Below are 20,661 nucleotides of genomic sequence, written 5' to 3'. Positions count from 1 at the left end.
TCATATTCCAGTCTCTTCTTCAAATCAATGCATGGTTACCTTGGTCATTTAGACCCTAGCAACCAGATTGCTGAAATTGTAAACTGAAGAGCTACTGAATAAAAAGCTAAATAACTCAAAAACCTATATGTGTTTTACTTGCCCCTGATTGTTGGTGGTAGCTAAGTTATGGGCAATGTCAGACCACTTTAGACTCCATATAAATGCTGCCCTGCTCAGCACAGTGGATATGGAAAAACCTAAGAGCTGCAAAGACACTTCACCCATAATATAGAGATGTTTATTATTTGTATGAAAAATTCTCAGTCCTTTCGTTGGGACCAGTAAAATGGTCTTTTAATGTGAAAGAAATGATATTTCTAACTGATGATATTTCTCAGTGATATCCCATTAAAGTGATGACAGGTCCGCAGTTAAAATTGCTGGAGAATAAAATTAAAAAAAAAAAAAAAAAATTATTTTTTTTCCTCTTCTTTCCTCTTCTCTTCTTAACTGCTTTGCCTGCAGTTAACTGGAAACAGATGGGCTTGAATAGGCTCAGGGAGGCTGTGTTTCTATGACAACAAGACCTCAGCAGCACCGCAGGCCACACGCTCTTCCACCTCTGATGTGTTAGGAGGCAAAGGGGGGCTTGAAATGATTAACTCACATAACATGGTATGAAAGAAGGAGATCATGAATAGCAGATACAGTATTTATGGGACTTCCCAAAAAAGCCTACAATGAAATAAAATAACATTTTCCAGTCTATATTTCTGTATCTCCTATGGAAATCCCACATGTTGCTCCTATGTAAAACTGTAGTGGGTCACTCCTGTGGATTATCTCCCCGCCGCTAGAGTATATAAATTCATCTACCTTGCCTTAACACTGGAACTGCTTTATAGACCTAAGGATACCAAGGATGAATAATGATGGGCATCCCATGGAGACAGGGCTGATATATATATAGAAGTATATAAAGTATATTTAAAGTATGTGCCATGTGCACATGGGCGGGCAGTGGTAAAAAAATAGATGTTTCAGAAAAAGAACTGTCCAAATTGATGTGTTAGTGTTCACTGCTGCTGCTGGGCTCTAACACAGTGATCAGAATTAGTGATGGGCGAATTTGCGCCGTTCAATTTCGCGTGAAATTCGTGAAACGGCCCAAAATTCGCGAAACCGCGCCGGCGTCTCGTTTTTGAAGCCGGCGCCGTTTTTTTTCAACGCCGGTGAAAATTTTTTTGACGCCGGCGAATTTTTTCGGGCGAATTTTTTCGGGCGAATTTTCGCGGGCGTTTCGCAAATTTATTCGCTGGCGAATTTGCGCCTGGCGAATAAATTCACCCATCACTAATCAGAATGGTTTAATGTCTGGTTTAATGTCTGGTTTAATGTCTGGTTTAATGTCTGGTTTAATGTCTGGTTTAATGTCTGGTTTAATGTCTGGTTTAATGTCTGGTTTAAGCCACAACTCTTGCTTGATTTCAGTCAATTATTCTCAGCCCTTCTACTCTACCTTGGCACCTCCTTCATCTTCTTGAATGGGACTCACATTGAAAGCTGTCCAATATAACTAAACTGAAAGGTGTGGTTGGATGGCCACTATGAAGTTAAGAAGCACCCTCATTTCTAATCTAGCACTAGGTATAGAACCCAACCAGACCCTTGATGCAAGTACTTTTTAAGGAGTGCATCATTTCTGTATATCAGTGTGAGAATTTCGGCATAACTACAGTACGGTGGGTGACAGAGGCTGCTGTGAGAATGCTGGAGCTAACCCTTGGAAGGCAGCTGCGCCGAGCCCAGCGATATGGAGATCCCTCCTATATCTTAAAGCAGAAGCAAACCCTAAAGTTAAAAAAACCCTACCCCCCACCTTACATAGTATACTGTATATATATAATTTTAGTAGTTATAAGGCAAGAGTCTTCCTTGAAGAACAACTCTAAGCAGATGTCCTCCTCCCACCAGCAGTTCCCAGAAGGGATATAAACATCATTATATAGACATATGGATGCTACTTGCAAATATGTGTATGTTGGGTCCCAATCTGAAACCAACACCTGCTACTTTTAGGCTGTTATGCCAATTCTGTTACCTCTACCAAGAAGGTGGCCAGAAAGCTTTCAGCTGTCTACTCCTTCATATTTGTCATGCCTAATGTATGCAATAACATATGTTGCAGATGGCCATATCTCTCCTGAGCAGGAGTTTGCTTGTTTATTTGTTATTACTGAGATAGTGTTTTTGTCTACAGCCAGAACAGTCAATTTAATTACTCTCCCCTGTTTTTAGCAGAGCCCGTAAAATGCATTTGCAGCACATATGTCAAGGTTTTTCTCTGCAAATCACAGTACCAATTATAATAATCAGGTGTATTGCCCTGGGAAATTACACGACTTGCAGCGTGTCCCTTTTGATTGAAAGAGTTTAACCAGTATATATGCAAATCATAGCTGCAATTCTAACAACACCTTAGGCTAAAGTCTACAGAGAACACGGGCACATGGTACTTTGCAAGGATTATTGTTATTTTGGAATTGTATGCCTGGTCATATCTGCATCTGTAGATGGGAAGTTCATTTACTTATAATGTAAAGGCAATGACCCAAGACCTGTATGTGCTTTACAAGAAGAGTAAACTAGTGATTATCTAAAGTACAGTATTTCATAATGCAAACTTCAAAGCAATTAACCAAAAGAACAATATATCCGATTTTGACGGAGATGATAGACTTAGCTATAGAGTAAGTAATGCAATGCCTGCAGCTACTGAAACATAGATATTGTGCTTTATTAAATTCATCATTGACTCACAGGAGTTGAGTGCAATTCTGCCTCTTGATAGTGATTTGGCCCTACTTAAGTATGATGGACAATTTGGATGATTTTAGTGGGGCCTACTGAACTTATACTTGGATACGTGGACTGTCAGAGAACAGACTTGCAACTGCCCCAAAGAATATAGTGCTGCCTCTGTTTGACAGTGATCTTGAGGGACAAATAGGAGGAAACACATAGGCATCCTGAATCTAACCAGTCCCCTAAGTATCATGTCATTTAGACTTGAAATTTAGGGAGTGGCAGAGGATGAAGGCCGTGATAGGGTCCTGTCCTTTCTCCTGCCCTGGGGAAATGATAATTTATCCATATTGTATTTCAAGAGCAAATGGTGCCGGTTAGCCTGAAGTTTACTATAGTAAAATACCCTAATAGTTAGATTAGCTCATAATAAATAAGAACTTTAGAGCGGACTGTAGGTGGTGAGAGTTAGTTAGGGCAGGTAGTTAAGCAGCTGAGGCTCCAGCAAGAAGTAAGGAAGGGGCCCAGAGTCCAGGCGATACCTAGCCCCCAACCTGAAGAGAAGAGACAGTAAGGTAGACAACAGGCAGGCTCAACGGCCTGGGAATCTTTGTTCTGTTTATTAATAATAATATTGGGGTTTGTGTGACAACAATTATTGGAGAAGCTATACTAGTGACTGTCAATTAAGTGTTTCTGTGTTCATCTACAAGATCATGTGGATCTCCAGTTTATTCTCCACTAAATTTGCAACTACACATTTCTTCTGTTCTGTGACTGTGGCACTTACCCTGAAAGGTTATGTTGGCCAGTTACTTGAAAGTTATTGTGCACTACGTTACAGGTTATTCGAAAATGAGTGGGCTGAGGAATACCTATGCTGGCTTAATTTGATATCTTCTCTCTACAGTGTGCAATTTTATAGGATGAATTTGTATGTTCTCCTTGTGTTTGAGCCTGATTTATTTTACACTACAAAATGATACAGGCAGGTTATTTGGCTCCTGATAAAAATGACCATACTGTGTGTAAATGTGATAGGGAATTTAGATTTTAAGCTCCACTGTGGCAGGTACTTACCTACATGATGAACTGTCTTTGTCATTGTAAGTAATGTATCTGTGTTTGCTGATGGCACAAAACTAATCTAGCCAATTAATTCCATCCAGGATGTGGCATCCTTTCAACAGGATCTGGACAAACTGCCAATCTGTGTCGAAATGTTGATAAATGTAAAGTTATGCATCTGGGATGTAAAAATATGCAGTCAATTATACCCTTCATGGGAATGTGTTAGGCAAATCAATGATGGAGAAGAACCTGGGGGAGAGAATAAACTTGGCTGAAGCAAGCAATGCCAATCAGCAGCAGCAAAAAACAGCAAGGTTTTGAGCTTTTTTAAAAGAGGTATATATTCACAAGAGGAGAAGGTCATTCTTACACTTTACAAAGAACTGGTGAGGCCCCATCTAGAATATGCCGTACAGTTTTGGTCTCCAGTGCTCAAACAGGACATTATTGAATTAGAGAGGGTACAGAGAAGGGCAACTAAGTTGGTAAGCAGCTTGGAAAGTCTATGTTGTGAAGATAGTAGATGCTTAAAGGAGAACTAAAGCTTAACTAAAGAAGTAGTTAAAAATGTTTAATAATCAGCTCTGTAGCGTCAGCTTACTGTATATTACAGACCAACCTCATTTTCTGCTGGATAATTAGTGACGAGCCCTAAGCTTAGCTTCTCAACAGCTGCTCAGAGCCCACTGAGCATGTAAGTGTCACAGACACTTTCCAAGATGGTGACCCCCTGTGACAAGGCATTTTAAGTCATATTCATTTTTAGGGTTTTATTCTCCTTTAGGTGGAAATATGATAACTATGTATAAATATGAAAATATAAAAATGAACTCTCTGATGATTTATTTATCAGTCGGGCCTTCCAGTAGACACAAGGGCATCCATATTAGAAGAAAGAAGATTTCATCTTAGTATTCTAAAATGGATTGTTACAGTAAGAACTGTAAAGTTGTGGAATAGTGATGTGTGAGCCGGCCCGATATCAACAGAACCTGTGAGCTGGGCGGTTTAGGGCCAACTTACACACACAGTTTACCGGACTGTCCTGTGCCAGGTTCTTCTTCTGGCAGTGCCCCCTTTCTAAATGCCAGAGAAGGCCTATAAGTAGAAGTAGGCGGGTTTGGGTCGTGTCTGGTTTGGGAGTGGGCTGGTTAGGGTTGGGTGCAGGTCAAGTTTTTGTTAACCTGCACATCATTATTGTGAAATACTCTCCTTGAACCAGTTGTACATTAGAAGCTTTAATAACGGGTTGGATGGTTTTTAGCAAGTGAGGAAATAGAGGGTTACTGTAAATAGCTCTTAGTACATAGTTGATCCAGGGACTGGTCCAATGCTCCTCTTGAGGGTCAGGAAGGAATGTTTTCCATCTGAATCAAACCGGAGAGACTTTAGATGAGTTTTTTGTCCCATTCCTCTGGTTCAATTGCCAGTTAGGCAGATTTCATTGAGGCCAATGTCTGTCTTCTTCTGACCTAATCTACTCTTATGGCTTTGTAAAATGCAGCACAATGTGTCAGCCCAATATTGGGTTAATAAGGAGTGTGAGAGGCAGCCAGACTCAGAAAATATGGCAGTTTAAGCAAGACACATTGGGGTATATTTATGAAAGAGTGAATTTAGAGCTCACCACAGTCCACTAGAGTGAACTACCGCCTCTCTCAATTCATTTCTATGGGAGTTTTAAAGGCATATTTATCAAAGGGTGAAAGTGAAAGGAAAGAGGAGCCCATAACAAAAATATTTGATATTCATCTTTTAATAAAACATATTTTAAAGTAGAACTAAACCCCCTCCATAATATATTTAATTTTGAGGGCCGCTTTGCAGTCCCTCTTGACCCTTCCAAAAACAAACCATAATTCTTGCTCCTAAAGATTGCCCTACTCCACCATAACTGACCTCTTAAACCAGAGCTGAGAAACATGGCTCCAGGTTTTTGTTCCCTGTTGCTCATACAGCCGAGCAGGTTCAGTAGAAACTGATCTCGTCTTTCATTCAATTGCACATTTCTGGACGGACGGAGGGCACTGATCATTAAAATTTCACGCAGGAGAATTCTTCTTTAAATGACATTTGTTTCTGCTCAGGCAACCAATGATTTTACCTTTTATCTGCATTATTAATGGGTCGCTGATAACAACTTATATGTGTTGTGGACATAGAAGGGAGACTGTCAGAGTGGTACTGATCTATGGGGGTGACTTTGTCCTCCCTGGAGCTAAAATGAACCAAACTGGACCTGACTGCCATTATTATTTATGTTGCTGTTTGTCTTTCTGCTTCTGTGCTTTGGCTCAGATATCTGCTCAACACTGAGCCACTGCTGACTAGACTCTTTCCTTAGACAATAGGCTTGTGTCTATGTGAACAGAAGGGAATATTCCCTGAAGTTTCTGGTTGGTCTGGTCTGCTTTTTTGCAGAAGGATTTTTTATATTTACCTTTGCTGTACCCTGTGCCGTGATATATCCAGTGTCTGTTGCCCATAGATATGTGCAGCCGTCTGGCATCAAATCCACATCAGCCTATCACTGCGCTTGCCAAAAACCAGCCTTGCACTTACAAGATCCAGTATTGCTAATGTCTTTGTCATCATGTAAGCTTTCTGGCTCAGCGCTGTCACCCGGCTGTGCCTCACTTGTTAGATATAATAGCACAGCCTGCTTGTGCCTCAAATGATTAATGTTAAATGGACGCGGGGAAAGCAAGACACATCTCATTGGCAGATCCTTTGCTATAGTTTCTCAGAGCAATAACATCCCTCTTTTCTCAGTACCATTACCTCAAATAAACAATTAGCATCAGACTTGTGCTTAATTTAAGTACTCAGTACTTAGGGGGCTGTCGCAGCCCCTAGACCACCTACCCCTGCTGGCTTTTTGCAAGGGGATAATAACGGGGGGGGGGGGGGGGCAGAAAACAGTTGGCAGGATCTGCAAGCAGGAAGAAGAACACGTTTACAGAAGCTAGGGAAGGCAGCCTTTATATAATTATACTGTATAAATCAATCTCTTAAAGGAGAAGGAAAGGCTAAAACTAAGTACGCTTTATCAGAAAGGTCTATATAAATACAACAGTATAACAGCTGCTCTGAGTCCTCTCTCAAAAGAAACACAGCATTTCTTTCCTTCTATTGTGTACTCATGGGCTTCTGTATCAGACTTCCTGTTTTCAGCTTAAACCTCCAGGGCTAGGGCTTGAGCATGCTCAGTTTGCTCCTCTCTCCCTCCCTTTTCCCCCTCACTCCTACCCTCCCTGCTGTAATCTGAGCCCAAAGCTATGAGTGAGCAGGGAGAGACTCAGGCAGCAAGTGATGTCACACCAAGCTAATATGTCAGCTGCTATCCTAAACAAACAGAGAGAGCTTCTAGAGCTGTTTACTCAGGTATGGTAAAGCATTCTGCAAAATAAATGTAGTTTTATAGCTTGCTCTATTGTGGCTAATCTATTGGCAATAAACTGTTTCGGTATCTTTGCTTCTCCTTTAACATTTCAAAGAAAATGATGACAGTATTAAGTTGTCTTTTAAGCCTCAGGGTACAGCTGACATGGATGTATGGATGAAGCACAGCATCTGAAGCCAGTGCTTTATGGTAAAGCAATAATCTATGGTGTACTGGAGTGATCCCCAACCAATGGCTTGCAAGCAACATATTGCTCTTCAACACCCTGGATGTTGCTCTTAGTGGCCTCAAAGCAGAGGCTTATTTTCGAATTCATGGATTGGCGGCAAGTTTTGGTTGCATAACAACAGATGTAATGCCAAACAGAGGCTCCAGTAAGCTGCCAGTCTACATGGAACTACCAATGGGCAATCACAGACCATAACTGGCACCCTAAGGAAATTTTTGCATGCTTGTGTCGCTCCCCAATTTCTTTTATATTTGATTGTAGGTCAGGGGTAAAAAAGATTGGGGATCCCTGATGTACTGTATTACCCTTTTCCAGATGAGTCCCCACTGTACGTGGAAGGTGCAACCAGTATGGGCATGTCTGTAGAACTTATTGTCCTCAACCTATATCGCTCCTTATAGACTACATTCTTTCTTACTACTTGGAGTGCACAAGGGTTATTGACCCTGATTCATATAACATCCTGTATCCCTTATGTATGAGATAACAGACGTGTTTATAAATCTAGCCTAAGAGCAAGCAACACTTCGGACCCATCAACCTAGCACTTGCTCCCATGGTATTTGCACAAGATGCTCAACTCAACACTTTTGGACACCAAGAAATTTTGTACATAATAGCTGCAATAGGTAGGTGTAAACCCCCTACTTTTTTGGGATGGTTGCAGGAAGGGGTAGAGCTTCTATTCTCACAACTTCAGCATGCCCCTGTTCCTGTCAGCTGTTGTCGCGACTGTCCCACCTGGCAGTCAGTGGTGTGGAGGCATCAGCGATGGGTAGGTTAGGCATAGGTATAAGTAATGATGACTTACTGGGTTAGGTTGGGAGAGGTTGACTTATTGTAAACCCATGCATCACTTACCTATACCTATGTTCCTACCTTAAGAAGATGGTAAGACAGGCAAGGTAAGACAAGTCCATGGGGATACCCAAGTGCTTCTCATAGCTCAATGCTCATAAATACATTGGTTTGCACCTGTTTTTTGCATTTTGCCCCCTGTCCCGTCACTAGTAAAGAAGCCATCATGTCTTCATAACTATACAGAACACTATTTCGTTGATGCAAAACCGTGTTGAGTGCCTCCGCAGGTGACCATTGCCAACAATGGCAACAGCACCCCAGCTGATAACAAATGCAGTGTTGATGGTACTGTCACCTGCTGAGGGTAAGCAAAATGGCCATACTCATTGTGCCTGATATCCTTTCTCCTTTTAGGTTTTAGGCTCTTTCGCGTATGGCCCTCTTTATCTCTTTTATCGGTTATTGGTTTATATTTTTGTATGTAATATGTATGTTTATTGTATACAGCTATTTATTTTACAGCGATGGGGAATATGTTGCTGCTATCTAAATACGTCAATGACAATAATAATAATCTGAGTGATATAAGTAATTTGGTTTGCTGATACCTTTCAGCCTTATGATTTTTTTGATATTGGCTAATTTGGTCCGTTGGCCCCCAAAGGCTAGTAACTAATTTAATTTATACAAGAAATGTTTCAATAATAAGTCAAGTGTAAAGGCTGGAAAAAAAATAATCTGAGACATAATCAATGTCAAATACTGTCTTTATTTGCCACCAGAAAAAAAGTATATTTTATACCATGCTCACTCAACCACGTGATAGTCTTTTAGTTTTCTGTGCGTTTCATAGAAATAACGAGATCAGACTGTAAAAAAAATGAAACCAAGAAATAAAAAACAAAAAATAGGTGGGATGATTGTCCATACAGTCAACATCATTCCCCATTAGTCTTTATCACATGGAACAAAGTGACATTATAGAGGACTTGATGACCATTATTCCAAGTGTAAAGGACTCTCTCCCGTGGATTGTAGTCCAGCATGGATATGTGCGAATACTGATTATGGAATGGAATATCTGTATACTCATAAGTAGAAGAATTTGTATAATATGCAAAGTAGATTTTGGCTCCTGCCAAATGAGAATTAGTTACATAGAGGGTGCCGCAAATCATAAAGGACTCTCCAGCACTGCGTTTTGGATAACCTGTGTCCCATGTCTGCAGGATCTCCAAGGTTTGAGGGTCCATCTTGCTGACAACGATGTTCCCGGCATTCTGGTTGGTTGTGTAGACTGCCCAGAGTCCATTTTCATCAACCATGAAATCAATGTCAGAAAAGCCACCCCAGGAGTATGGGAATGTGTTGTTGTAGCCAGCATTGGTGAGGCTTCTCTGCACAGATACGCTTCTTGATCTGAAGTGATACTTCACCACAATGTTGCTCTGATACTTGTTGTAGTACAGGGAACCATTGTAGACCACATGGCCAGTGCCAGCCCATGGGTGTGGAAGAAGATGTTGGACAAAGTTCTGGCCTTTGATGAAGTCATTTAGGCTTCGGTATTCTAGGACTCTGCGGCCTTTGTAGTAGCCATCCATGTACCAAACCTTGAAAAGAAAATAGAAAGGGTCAATAAATAGGAAACATTTGTGGAAACTTTAATACAGACTGTCATGGAGATCATGGAATGGCTGTGACTTGATTAGATTTGGTGATGACTTTGATGTTGAACAAAACAAAAGTTGAGCAGTCATATGGAACCATGTGAAGGTTAGATAGATAGGTTGGCCGATGAGGAGTCCATTCGACACACGTCGTCAGATGCATTAAAGGGCATGTAAAGTCTAAAATAGAAGGCTAGAAATGCTGTATTTTGTATACTAAATATAAACATGAACTTACTGCACCACAAGCTTAATCAAACAAATAATTTATGCTTTCAAAGTTGGCTACAGGAGGTCACCATCTTGTAACTTTGTTATACATCTTTGCAAGACTAAGACTGTGCACATGCTCAGTGTGGTCTGCGCTGCTTAGGGATCGTCATAAACAAAGCTGCTTGAGTTCTGCATGGCTGGGAAGTAAGGTGGGGGCTCCCCCTGCTGTTCATAAATATGATTGTTTCCCTGCAGAGCAGTTAGGGACCATCTGACAATTCCTATCCACAGCAGTAAATAAAGGGAAAATTTCACTGCATACAGTCAGGTTTCTTATAAAAACGGTGCATATTTTTTTATTAAAGTATATTGGAGATAGGTTTCTTTTTCATTAAAAAAAGTAAAAATGGGATTTAATTTTTTTTACTTTACATGCCCTTTAAGCTGTAAACCTTAACAGGCACTCAGTGTACTCGTCAAGACCAGTCTCAAGACTAAATTTTGGTGGCATTGGTTATTTGAGTACCATTTTGCACAGTATAGCCTTGGTCAATAAGAACTCACTGGGCAGAATCCAGACACAATTTTACTTTGTAGATGTAAACCATAGAAGTCAGGCACAATGTTATTTTGGATATGTATTTGTAGATGGCCACTACTGGGAGTCGGACATGGAAACCTGCAATGGAACAATGTTACAGAGAATAGGCAAGATAGAATCCAATGGCTATTGCAAACTCTGATGCAGAAGCAAAGATAATTTGTTCTACCTGAAGCCTCCAAGCATTTCAAAGGGAGAGAAAACAACTGGCTTTTTGTACAGTTAGAAATCGTCACACAAATTAATGCTGGTACTCAAAACTTGGTCAGTATTAATACTACTTAAGATCATTTGGCTTGACGTGGAAACTATATTGCATGACCACACAGAAAGAGCAATGCCACAGTTAATTGTGCCCTGGCATTTACTGTAGCTGTAATTGGATTTTAACCAATATTCAATCCAGTTATCACTTAGAATTCTGGTTGTTGCAGCCACAGTATCAGCGGATTTGAACTGTCGAGTCGAGACTGATGACATAACGACTGGAAATGAATTGTATTACAAGCTCTGATCGATACCCTTACTGCTCAGAACTGATGGTGCCATCTCGTTCAATAGATTGTGCCCTGCCAAGAATCAATAGAGTTACACTAGTATTCAGTAATAAGGGTAATGCCGCTGAGGTTGAAATGGTGACTGGTATACGATCAAAAGTCGTCTCAGTATTTATTGAGGGTTAATGATGGCAACAAAAGACGTTACTTTATAACTATGGCAACTGATAATAGAAGGTTGAAATAATTGACTCCATGGAAGAATACTTTTAATGACAGGGATTTGTTAATATTATTCTAAAATAAATATAGGTTATGCTGCAGCTGTTTTATCCCAAAGAGAAAGTTAATATTACAGTAATATCTTATAGAAAAATGTAATACAGTTGGATTCTAAGGTGAGGGAAATTAGCACCCAGAGAGCTGCTTCATTGTGAGGTTACATTTTATTTATTACTTAAAGTTATACTCATATCCTATCCATCACCCTACTTGCCATTGATACCCAAGCCTGGATGCAAGGGCATGTCTATTTGGTCATCAGGTTACAGTTATATAAATACCAAACTGATGACCTGTGCCTGTTTTTCATAATGGCTGTCATGTTCAAAACTGCTACATCCAAAGAAAACTGTAGCACACCGATCAAACTTGTCTTGTGAAGAAAAGTGTTTTTATTGGCTCACGGCAGACATAAAGTTTGGCAACGTTTCGGGCCACGCAGGGCCCTTTATCAAGCCTAAACTTACATTCAAAGTACTGTGTTAAATACCAAAGAAAAAGAGGGAGGAGTGGAGAAACAATGGTAGTGATCCTTCACGGATTGGTTAAGATTGCGTCTTAAACGCCATTTCTCTAAAATCCCACCCCCTAGTGAAGTTGTATATAGTAATGTGGGGGCAGGTCATTCGCAACTATCCCTTAAACGGGTGGGTCTCCGGAACAAAAGTATGTTTGTGCCTCCCATGACAGATAATGTAGTGGAGGCTTACATTAAATTGGTACAAACGGATGTGGATGTTTTAAAACAAAAAATTAAGCGAAGACCATTGATGGGACAGAGGTCCAATTTAACGTACAAGGAGGGGCGATGTTTACAAGATCTTATTAATAATGACAATTTAATCATAAAACCAGCTGACAAGGGGGGTGCCCTGGTGGTAATGAATAAACAAAAATATATGGATGAAATTTATCTACAATTGGCAGATGGTAATGTGTACAAGAAAGTCGATTCGGATCCACTAGCATCCATACAACAGTGCATTGCAAATTGTGTGCTTGATGCAATGGAGGCTGGCATTGTGGATGACGATCTAAAAAAATTCCTGATTAAAGACAATCCTATTACGCCAATATTGTACACATTACCTAAAATTCACAAAAACTTGGAGAATCCACCAGGTCGCCCCATTGTCGCTGGTACTGATTCAGTCTTATCACCATTGGCTGTATTTCTAGATAAGATATTACAGCCTCTAGTGCAGAATACTAATTCTTTTGTGAAAGATACCACACATCTACTGAATATATTGGATCGGACCATATTAACCAACAATAATTTTCTATTAGTCAGTCTTGATGTGTCAAGCCTTTACACATCTATAAATCATGACACAGGAATATCAGCTGTGACTCATTTTTTAAATACCACTGAATATACTGAGGAACAAAAGTCTTTTTTAGTGGATTTATTGCAAATAGTGTTGCATCAAAATTATTTTCTATTTGGGGCAATTTCTACATACAACAGAGGGGTACCGCTATGGGTAGCAACGTAGCTCCCTCTTATGCAAATCTGTATATGGCCCACATTGAGGAGGAGGTAATATATAAAAATTCCCTATTTAGATCTCATTGTACGTTGTATCTGCGGTACATTGATGATCTTTTGCTGATCTGGGATGGTGACTTAGAGAGCCTAAATGCCTTTCATCATTTTCTCAATGGTATAGAAGAGACTTTAAAATTTACAATGGATTTTAATCCAACTTCCATCAATTTTTTGGATGTAAAAGTGGTCAAGGATGGAAACATACTTAAAACTGAATTATATAGGAAGGTGACTGATAAAAACAATTTATTGCATTTTGCCAGTTTCCATCCTGATGCTTTAAAAAATTCTCTTCCTTACTCGCAATTTATGAGGGTGAAGCGAATTGTAAGTGATTCAAAGGACTGTGACTTTTATTTAAAAGAAATGGTGGATCGGTTTGGTGCTAGAGGCTACTCTAAACAGATTTTAAAGAACAATTTAGAGAAGGTGCACCAGCAAACCAGACAGGAATTGTTAATTGCCAATGTGCCAAAGCATAAGGATAATAACAGGATAGCCTTTGTAAGCCGGTATAATACGGCAAGTAAACAAATTGGGAACATCATACGTAAACATTGGCATCTGTTACAATCCTGTCTGACAGAAGTCCCAAGTTTTCAATTACCACCAATGTTGGCCTACAAAAGGGCAAGGAATTTGAAAGATCGTTTAGTCAAAGCTGATGTTGGCAGCCTAAAATCGCAGAAATGCTTATTTTTACAAAGGCCTAAATTTGGAACTTTTCCTTGTCTACATTGCTGTCAATGCAATTCAATAATTAAAGGGAATATTTTCAATCATCCCCATTCTGGTAAGCAGTATAAAATTAAACAGTACTACACATGTGAATCTACATATGTTGTTTATTTATTGAAATGCCCGTGCGGTTTGCTATATATAGGGGAAACAACCCAGAGAATTAGAGATCATATCTCTAAACACAAATCTACTATTCGCACAGGACAAACTTCTCTACCTGTACCGGCACATTTTCGATCCGCAGGACATGCAATTAGTCAATTAAAATTTCAAATAATTGATTCTGTTCCAGTTCAGAGGAGAGGGGGCAATAGACTGCTAGCATTACAAAAATTAGAAATGCAGTGGATCCATAGGTTGGACACAGTGTGGCCGAGGGGCCTGAATAAAGACTATACCCCATCTATGTTTATTTATCAGTAGGTAGGCAGATTTTTTACCAGTGCTGGTTTTTTGAAATATCTACTATGTGTATACATATGTATTCTAACGAACAATTTTTGTCTTTTTAAGGTCCTTGAATGAACCTTCTGAGTGCGGGTACCATCATCTGCATAACCCAAGATTATTGGGGAGAAAAATGGGCTGAGTATGCAGTTAAAGTACCGTGATTGCGCCTCAGTTCATTCATTCATATTCTCCCTGATTGGGAATTACAAATTAATTTTTATACATGTATGCACTTTAAGGTGATAGTATTTTCATATGTAACTTTTTTACACTTGTGTCATAATGTTCATACTATTTTTTTGTTTTTGCTATTTATGGACTTTTTATGGATATTTTATTATATGGGTGCACAAAAAATTTCCAATCAAACATAATGGTCTGTGATTATTGCACTAATTATGTATGCAGGGTTTGAATTTTAACCTATCTCTGAGGATTCACTAAATTATTCACATGTGTCACTCCATTATTCAAATTTATCAATTAATTATGTATATTAGCATTGAATCTTAACCAATCCGTGAAGGATCACTACCATTGTTTCTCCACTCCTCCCTCTTTTTCTTTGGTATTTAACACAGTACTTTGAATGTAAGTTTAGGCTTGATAAAGGGCCCTGCGTGGCCCGAAACGTTGCCAAACTTTATGTCTGCCGTGAGCCAATAAAAACACTTTTCTTCACAAGACAAGTTTGATCGGTGTGCTACAGTTTTCTTTGGATGTTCGAGTTATTTGGACCTTGAGCAGGAGGTCCTGTGGACTGTTTAGCACCCGGCACCCGAGAGGGTAATTACGTTCAGGTGAGCACTCTAATTCTGTATGTTCAAAACTGCTGTCTGAATTTCCTACTTTGGACATGTGCTGAATGATGTGGTGACAATCTCTGACCACCGTGTTATAGCCCCACTCCTGACTCCATATGTTCTCCCTAAATGTCATCATCCTGCCCCTGAAATCACCCACTCAACCTCTATTGTTACCCGCTCTGCCCCCTGCCTCCTGCCTGGATTATTTTATTACAAAAGGTACCAACCCTATGAGTGACAGTGGCATCTATGGATCTCAGTGAGGTAGGACAGCAAGCCAATCAACAGCTAGTAGAACAAGAGAGGTAACTGTAAATATTTGCCTTTGAGTGAAGGGTACCTTCTGTGCCTCAGGAGAGGACTATTAAGATACACACACTACATATTTGTAACCTAGGCAGGGAACAGGACCAGAGAGGATGTGTGGGGAGCTTATTTTACTAGCATTTGTAAAGTTAACAGTCCTTTTTAGCCCACACTGAAATCAGGCACCATATTGCATTACTATTATTATTATTATTATTATTATTATTATTATTATTATTAATAATTATAATAATAATAATAATAGTAATAATAATAATAATAATAATAACCACTTGCATAATAAGCCACATGTTCCCATTAATGTATTTTTAGGATCAATGGGACTTTTCAACTGGCATATTTAAGTTGAAAAGCCCAGGAACGTTCTATTGACAGGTGCAGAAGAAGAAAGGCTCTATTTTTGCTGGAAAAAACACTGTGTTTGTCATTGGCCTAAGGCTGGTGAAAGGACCTCTCAGGCAAGGACTGCATCTATGTACTGATGTGGTCCTCACCTGATAGAGTTTTCAATCCTGCCAATACATATCTAGTGAATTTTTGACCAAATCTTAGTTGGGCAGGTGGCCCTATTTGCCATACATGGGCCAATAATTTAGGTGCTCTAGGGCTCATGCAGTTTATTGAGTTAAAATAGCCATACATGAGCCAATAAAAGCTGGCAACCCAGCTCCTTCAGACTGCAAAAGTCCTAAGACCCAATTTTTGACCAAATCTTAGTTGGGCAGGTGGCCCTATTTGCCATACATGGGCCAATAATTTGGGTGCTCTAGGGCTCTTGCAGTTTATTGAGTTAAGATGGCCCTGCATGACCCAATAAAAGCTGCTGACTCAGCTCCTTCAGACTGCAAAAGTCATAAGACCCAACAACTTTAGGCACAGTATTGTTTTGAAGTAGAGATCGCATTAGCTTTTCTGGAGAATTGCAGATAGTAGATTTGGAAACCCATTCACACAAGTCCTTAAGAGAGGTTAATGTATGGGTAGAATGCTTGACTGGACATGAAATTAAACACATTCTTATTGCCAATGATACGATAAACTGAAGCATTACATTCCAAGGAGAAACTTCATTAGGCAACATCAATGAGCTTAAAACATCCATTCTATCTCTGTCAATGGGCTGTTCCCTGGAAAACCAGAAAGGCATAATGAGAATCGCACATCAAATGAGGGGCTTCTGAGGGACACTTCCAATTATTAAATTTTCTAAATACAATGATGTTACTCTGTAATTATTAATCTTGCTAATTGGGGTTGGAAATACAATCCCTTTTAAGTGGTCTCTCAAGCTCTTCAATTGCTTTTGCTGTTAAATTCTAGCTGCAACCAAGATACAATAACATCAGGCATAAAATCTTCTATTGTGGATTGTAAAATGAACACGTTCTCCTTACATTTAATTATTGATGCCATAATGCTCATTAGCATATCATCAGATAGAAGTGGTGATACGGCAATACAGGGGGAAGATAATTAATGTTCAGGGTGGTTTGATGAATGTCTCAGGCAAGAAAAAACTTTCCAATGTCAAAGCTATTCAGCAGAATTGCCAATGGGTCTATAGTAGCATGGCGGTGCTAATATTTAATTTCTGTGATATAATAAAGCATTTTTCTAGTTTTTCTTTTTAATACCTCTTTCTGTGGAGGAAGTATCACAAGGGATACTTTTAGGATGTTTGTAGATACCTTAAACCAGGGGTCTTCAACCTTTTGTACCCGTGAGCCACATTCAAATGTAAAAAGAGTGCAGAGCCTCACAAGCATGAAAAAAGTTCCTTTGAGTACCAAATAAGCACTGTGATTGGCTATTTGGTAGCCCCTATGTGGACTGGCAGCCTACATAAGACTCTGTTGAGCAGTACATCTGTTTTTTATACACAAAACAAGTGTCTCCAACCAGAAATTCACAGATACGCACCTGCTTTGAGGCCACTGGGAGCAACATTCAAGGGGTTGCTTGTGAGCCACTGGTTGGAGATCACTGTTAACCCCTTATTGTAATTTAACTTTTGGGGCTTACATAAACCCTTGGTTATAGCTATTATAAGCTTGTAAATGCTCTCATCCTATCCAGACTAGATTACTGTAACCTTCTACTAACTGGCCTCCCTAACTCCCAACTTTCCCCTGTACAGTCTGTATTAAACACTGCTGCAAGAATTATCCTCCTCTCATCCAAAGGGTACAGGCCCCTCTGCTGCTGAAGTCCTTATCATGGCTTCCTATAAAACAAAGAATAACTTATAAACTCCTCCTCATAACCTTCAAAGCCCTTCATTCCTCTGCACCTAATTACATCTCATCTCTTGTCTCTCTATATGTTCCTGCCCAAAACCTCCGCTCCTCTCAGAGCAACAGCTTGGTTGTACCCCCCACTACTGCTGCTGTTCCCCGTATCAAACCCTTCTCTCTTGCGACTCCTTATATTTGGAATGCCATTCCTGAATCTCTCAGGAGAGAATCCTCCTTCAGTGTTTTTAAAACAAAACTCAAAAACTACCTCTGAGAGCACCTGGATAACACCTGAACTGGCACTTATATAACAGTGTAACAAACTGTAACCCACAGCACCTTAATACCCCTCTGAATTGTGTCTGTATGTTACCCTCCCATTTAGACTGAAAGCCCTACGGGGTAGGGTCCTCTAGCCTTTTGTTTCCTTGACACTGAGCACTTAATCTGTATTGTAATTATATTTATGTGAATTGTATTTCTAATAATGCACTTATTGTTATTTTTTATTCCAATGACCCCTTGTTTGTTACTACTAATTTATTGTTTTGTTGTACAGTGCTTTGCCCTTGAGGAGCGCTTTACAAATAAAAATATACATACATACATTGTAAAGCTTGGGAGGAAAAAAAAAGTTGAGCCTCCGTCATAAAGAGTAGCATGGGTGTCAATAAGAGTAGTAAGTGCTACAGTCTGAGAGTTACCCTCAGTCTGTCAAGAAACAACAGCATGCTGGTGCGATAAAACCTGCCGACTCCAAGCTTCAGAACAAGTTGGTAGTTTATCAGTATATGTACGTGGCCCTCGGAAGGTCCTGCCTAATCATTGTCTGGCTTAAAATCAGGCAGTTTTGAAGTCCTGTAAGGAGAGGACTGCAGTTTTTTTACGGCAGGTCTCCTTAGGCCAAATGATCGGATCATCCCAATGTGGCCCACCATGCTGGTTCCCAAATTGACTAAAGATCTGCATTTGGTGACCTCACCAAACGAGTAAATGTTATCATGTATGCCCAGCTTTAGAATTCGGTAGAGCACAATCATCCTTGCTTTTCTTTGGAAGTATCTCAAAATGTTATAATTTATTCAAACCTGAAATCTAGTTGTTCGGCAACTAACCCCATTGATTGCCACAATGAAAAAGCAACAGATTAGTCACAGTCTGCTTTCTGGTTGATTCTTGCAACCAGAGAATTTAAAGGTAGTGATGAGTGAATTTGTCTAGTTTCGTTTCACGGGAAAATTCAGCTGAGAAATTTCCAAGAAAAGTCAATGGGATTTTCTTGTGACATTTTTCATACACAATGCATACAGTAGACGTCAAAGAGTGTTTTTCTCACTTCACAAGTCAATGGGAGTTATTGGGTGTTTTTCCGTACTCCAAATGCATTGAAGTCAATGGTAGTTTTTTCTCATTATAAATGTATTAAAGGCAATGGGGCTTTTTCCTAAAGTTTTTACTCTCTCCAAATGCATTGAAGTGACTGTGAATTTTTTGCTGCATTTTTCTTGGTAAAAAATGTTGTCACAGTTTCACGAAAAAAATTCCCCAATGGCGAAACACAGAATTTCGCTGCAAATCTATGGCTAGCAAAAAATGTGCTCATCGTTATTTGTTAGTTCTCTTGTGCCCATCATCAACCATAATGTATATACCTATGTTTAAAATTCCTCTTCTGATTAAAAACAGTTTGTTCTGCTATAGGGAATTGCCTAGGCAGTATTCAAGTTGCCTCTAAGCACAACAGCCAATCAGCATTCTCCTGCCATAGACTTCTTCAAATCTGATTCAGAACATAAGAATTCTATGAAGGCATTCTGTTCCATGGTATTATGCTTTATCTAGAGCAGAATTACAGGAATGCTGAGAAAGCTGATTTTACTGATATCGGGAACTATTGTAGCCATGTCACTTTCCTAGACAACTTAATCTGCTGTGAGCGTTCGCAGCCTGCACAGCCTTATTGACACAAAATATACTCCGTTAACAAATATGACTATTTAACACCTAAGAGCTGGGCTAAAAATATATAAATGCTCCAAAAGAAAAATGTATAAGTGTGGAGAAAAAAAAGCGATTGTGTTACTCATTTCAGGTTAGTGAGAAAAGAATGAAAAATAATTCAATAACTGTAATTCTGTAATTTCGTTCATTTTGCATATGTTGAAAAGACATAATTAAAAATGAATTAAAAAAAATAAAATAATTTCCTAAATAAAATAAAAAAAACGTAATCCTTGAAAATAAAATTGCAGGGATCAGCCACTATTCTTTTCCCTAAAGTACCAGTAAACTACCGATGTTGCGCAGACTTCACGGTTCAGCAGACAGCGGTGATTTTTAAAACCGCTTTATATCCCCGACAATTCTCCTAACACGTTTCGTGTGGTCTCCCACATACTCATAGGCAGGACTAAAAGCAGCCGTTTTCCTTGCTGAAGGCTCTTCTTTCATACTAGGCACCTTCAGGTTTGATATAATGAGCAATGAACATTTGATTTATGAGTAGATCTGTTTTTAAATACCTAAAATATATGCTCCTAGCTGAAGCAGAGTCAATCTAATTCTGGCCTCAGGCAACCAAAAGGCTTTTTGGCCAACATAACATTGTCTTCCCCAGAGGTGAGAAGACATAGAAACATATAGATGACAAATAGTGTAAAGTCCCAACTAGTGATGGGCAAATTTCTCCCATTTTGCTTCACGAAACTGTGAAAGATTCACGAAACACAAATTTTGACGCCCGCGTAAAAATATGTTCGATGCCGGCGACAATTCTGACGCCCATTAAAGTCAATGGGCACCTAGAATTGTCGCCGGCGTCAGAATTGTCACCGGTGTCAAACATATTTTGATGCTGGCGAATTTTTGCGGCAAATTCGCAAATTTTTTTGCCGGTGGAAATTCATAGCATATCCGCGCCTGGCGAATAAATTCGCCCATCACTAGTCCCAACATCAAAGGATGTTTAAGAGGGCTAAGAACTTGTCTGTAAATGTA

At 39.5% G+C, this 20,661-nt stretch overlaps 1 protein-coding gene across 2 annotated transcripts in view; it reads right to left on the bottom strand.

Annotated features, from left to right (window-relative positions):
- Positions 1–9,040: 9,040 nt before the first annotated feature.
- Positions 9,041–20,661, bottom strand: part of olfm2.L (olfactomedin 2 L homeolog) — a 160,235-nt gene continuing 148,614 nt past the window's right edge. For both annotated transcript variants that reach the window (NM_001094996.1, XM_018251139.2), the window contains 1 exon segment: positions 9,041–9,904. In NM_001094996.1, coding sequence (NP_001088465.1) covers positions 9,230–9,904 — 675 coding nt within the window. In that variant the 3' untranslated portion in view covers positions 9,041–9,229.

This window comes from Xenopus laevis, chromosome 3L (genome assembly GCF_017654675.1).
Source record: "Xenopus laevis strain J_2021 chromosome 3L, Xenopus_laevis_v10.1, whole genome shotgun sequence".
Classification (NCBI taxonomy): Eukaryota; Metazoa; Chordata; class Amphibia; order Anura; family Pipidae; genus Xenopus; species Xenopus laevis.
Note: the sequence above shows the minus strand (reverse complement) of the source record. Positions and strands in the feature narration are given on the sequence as shown.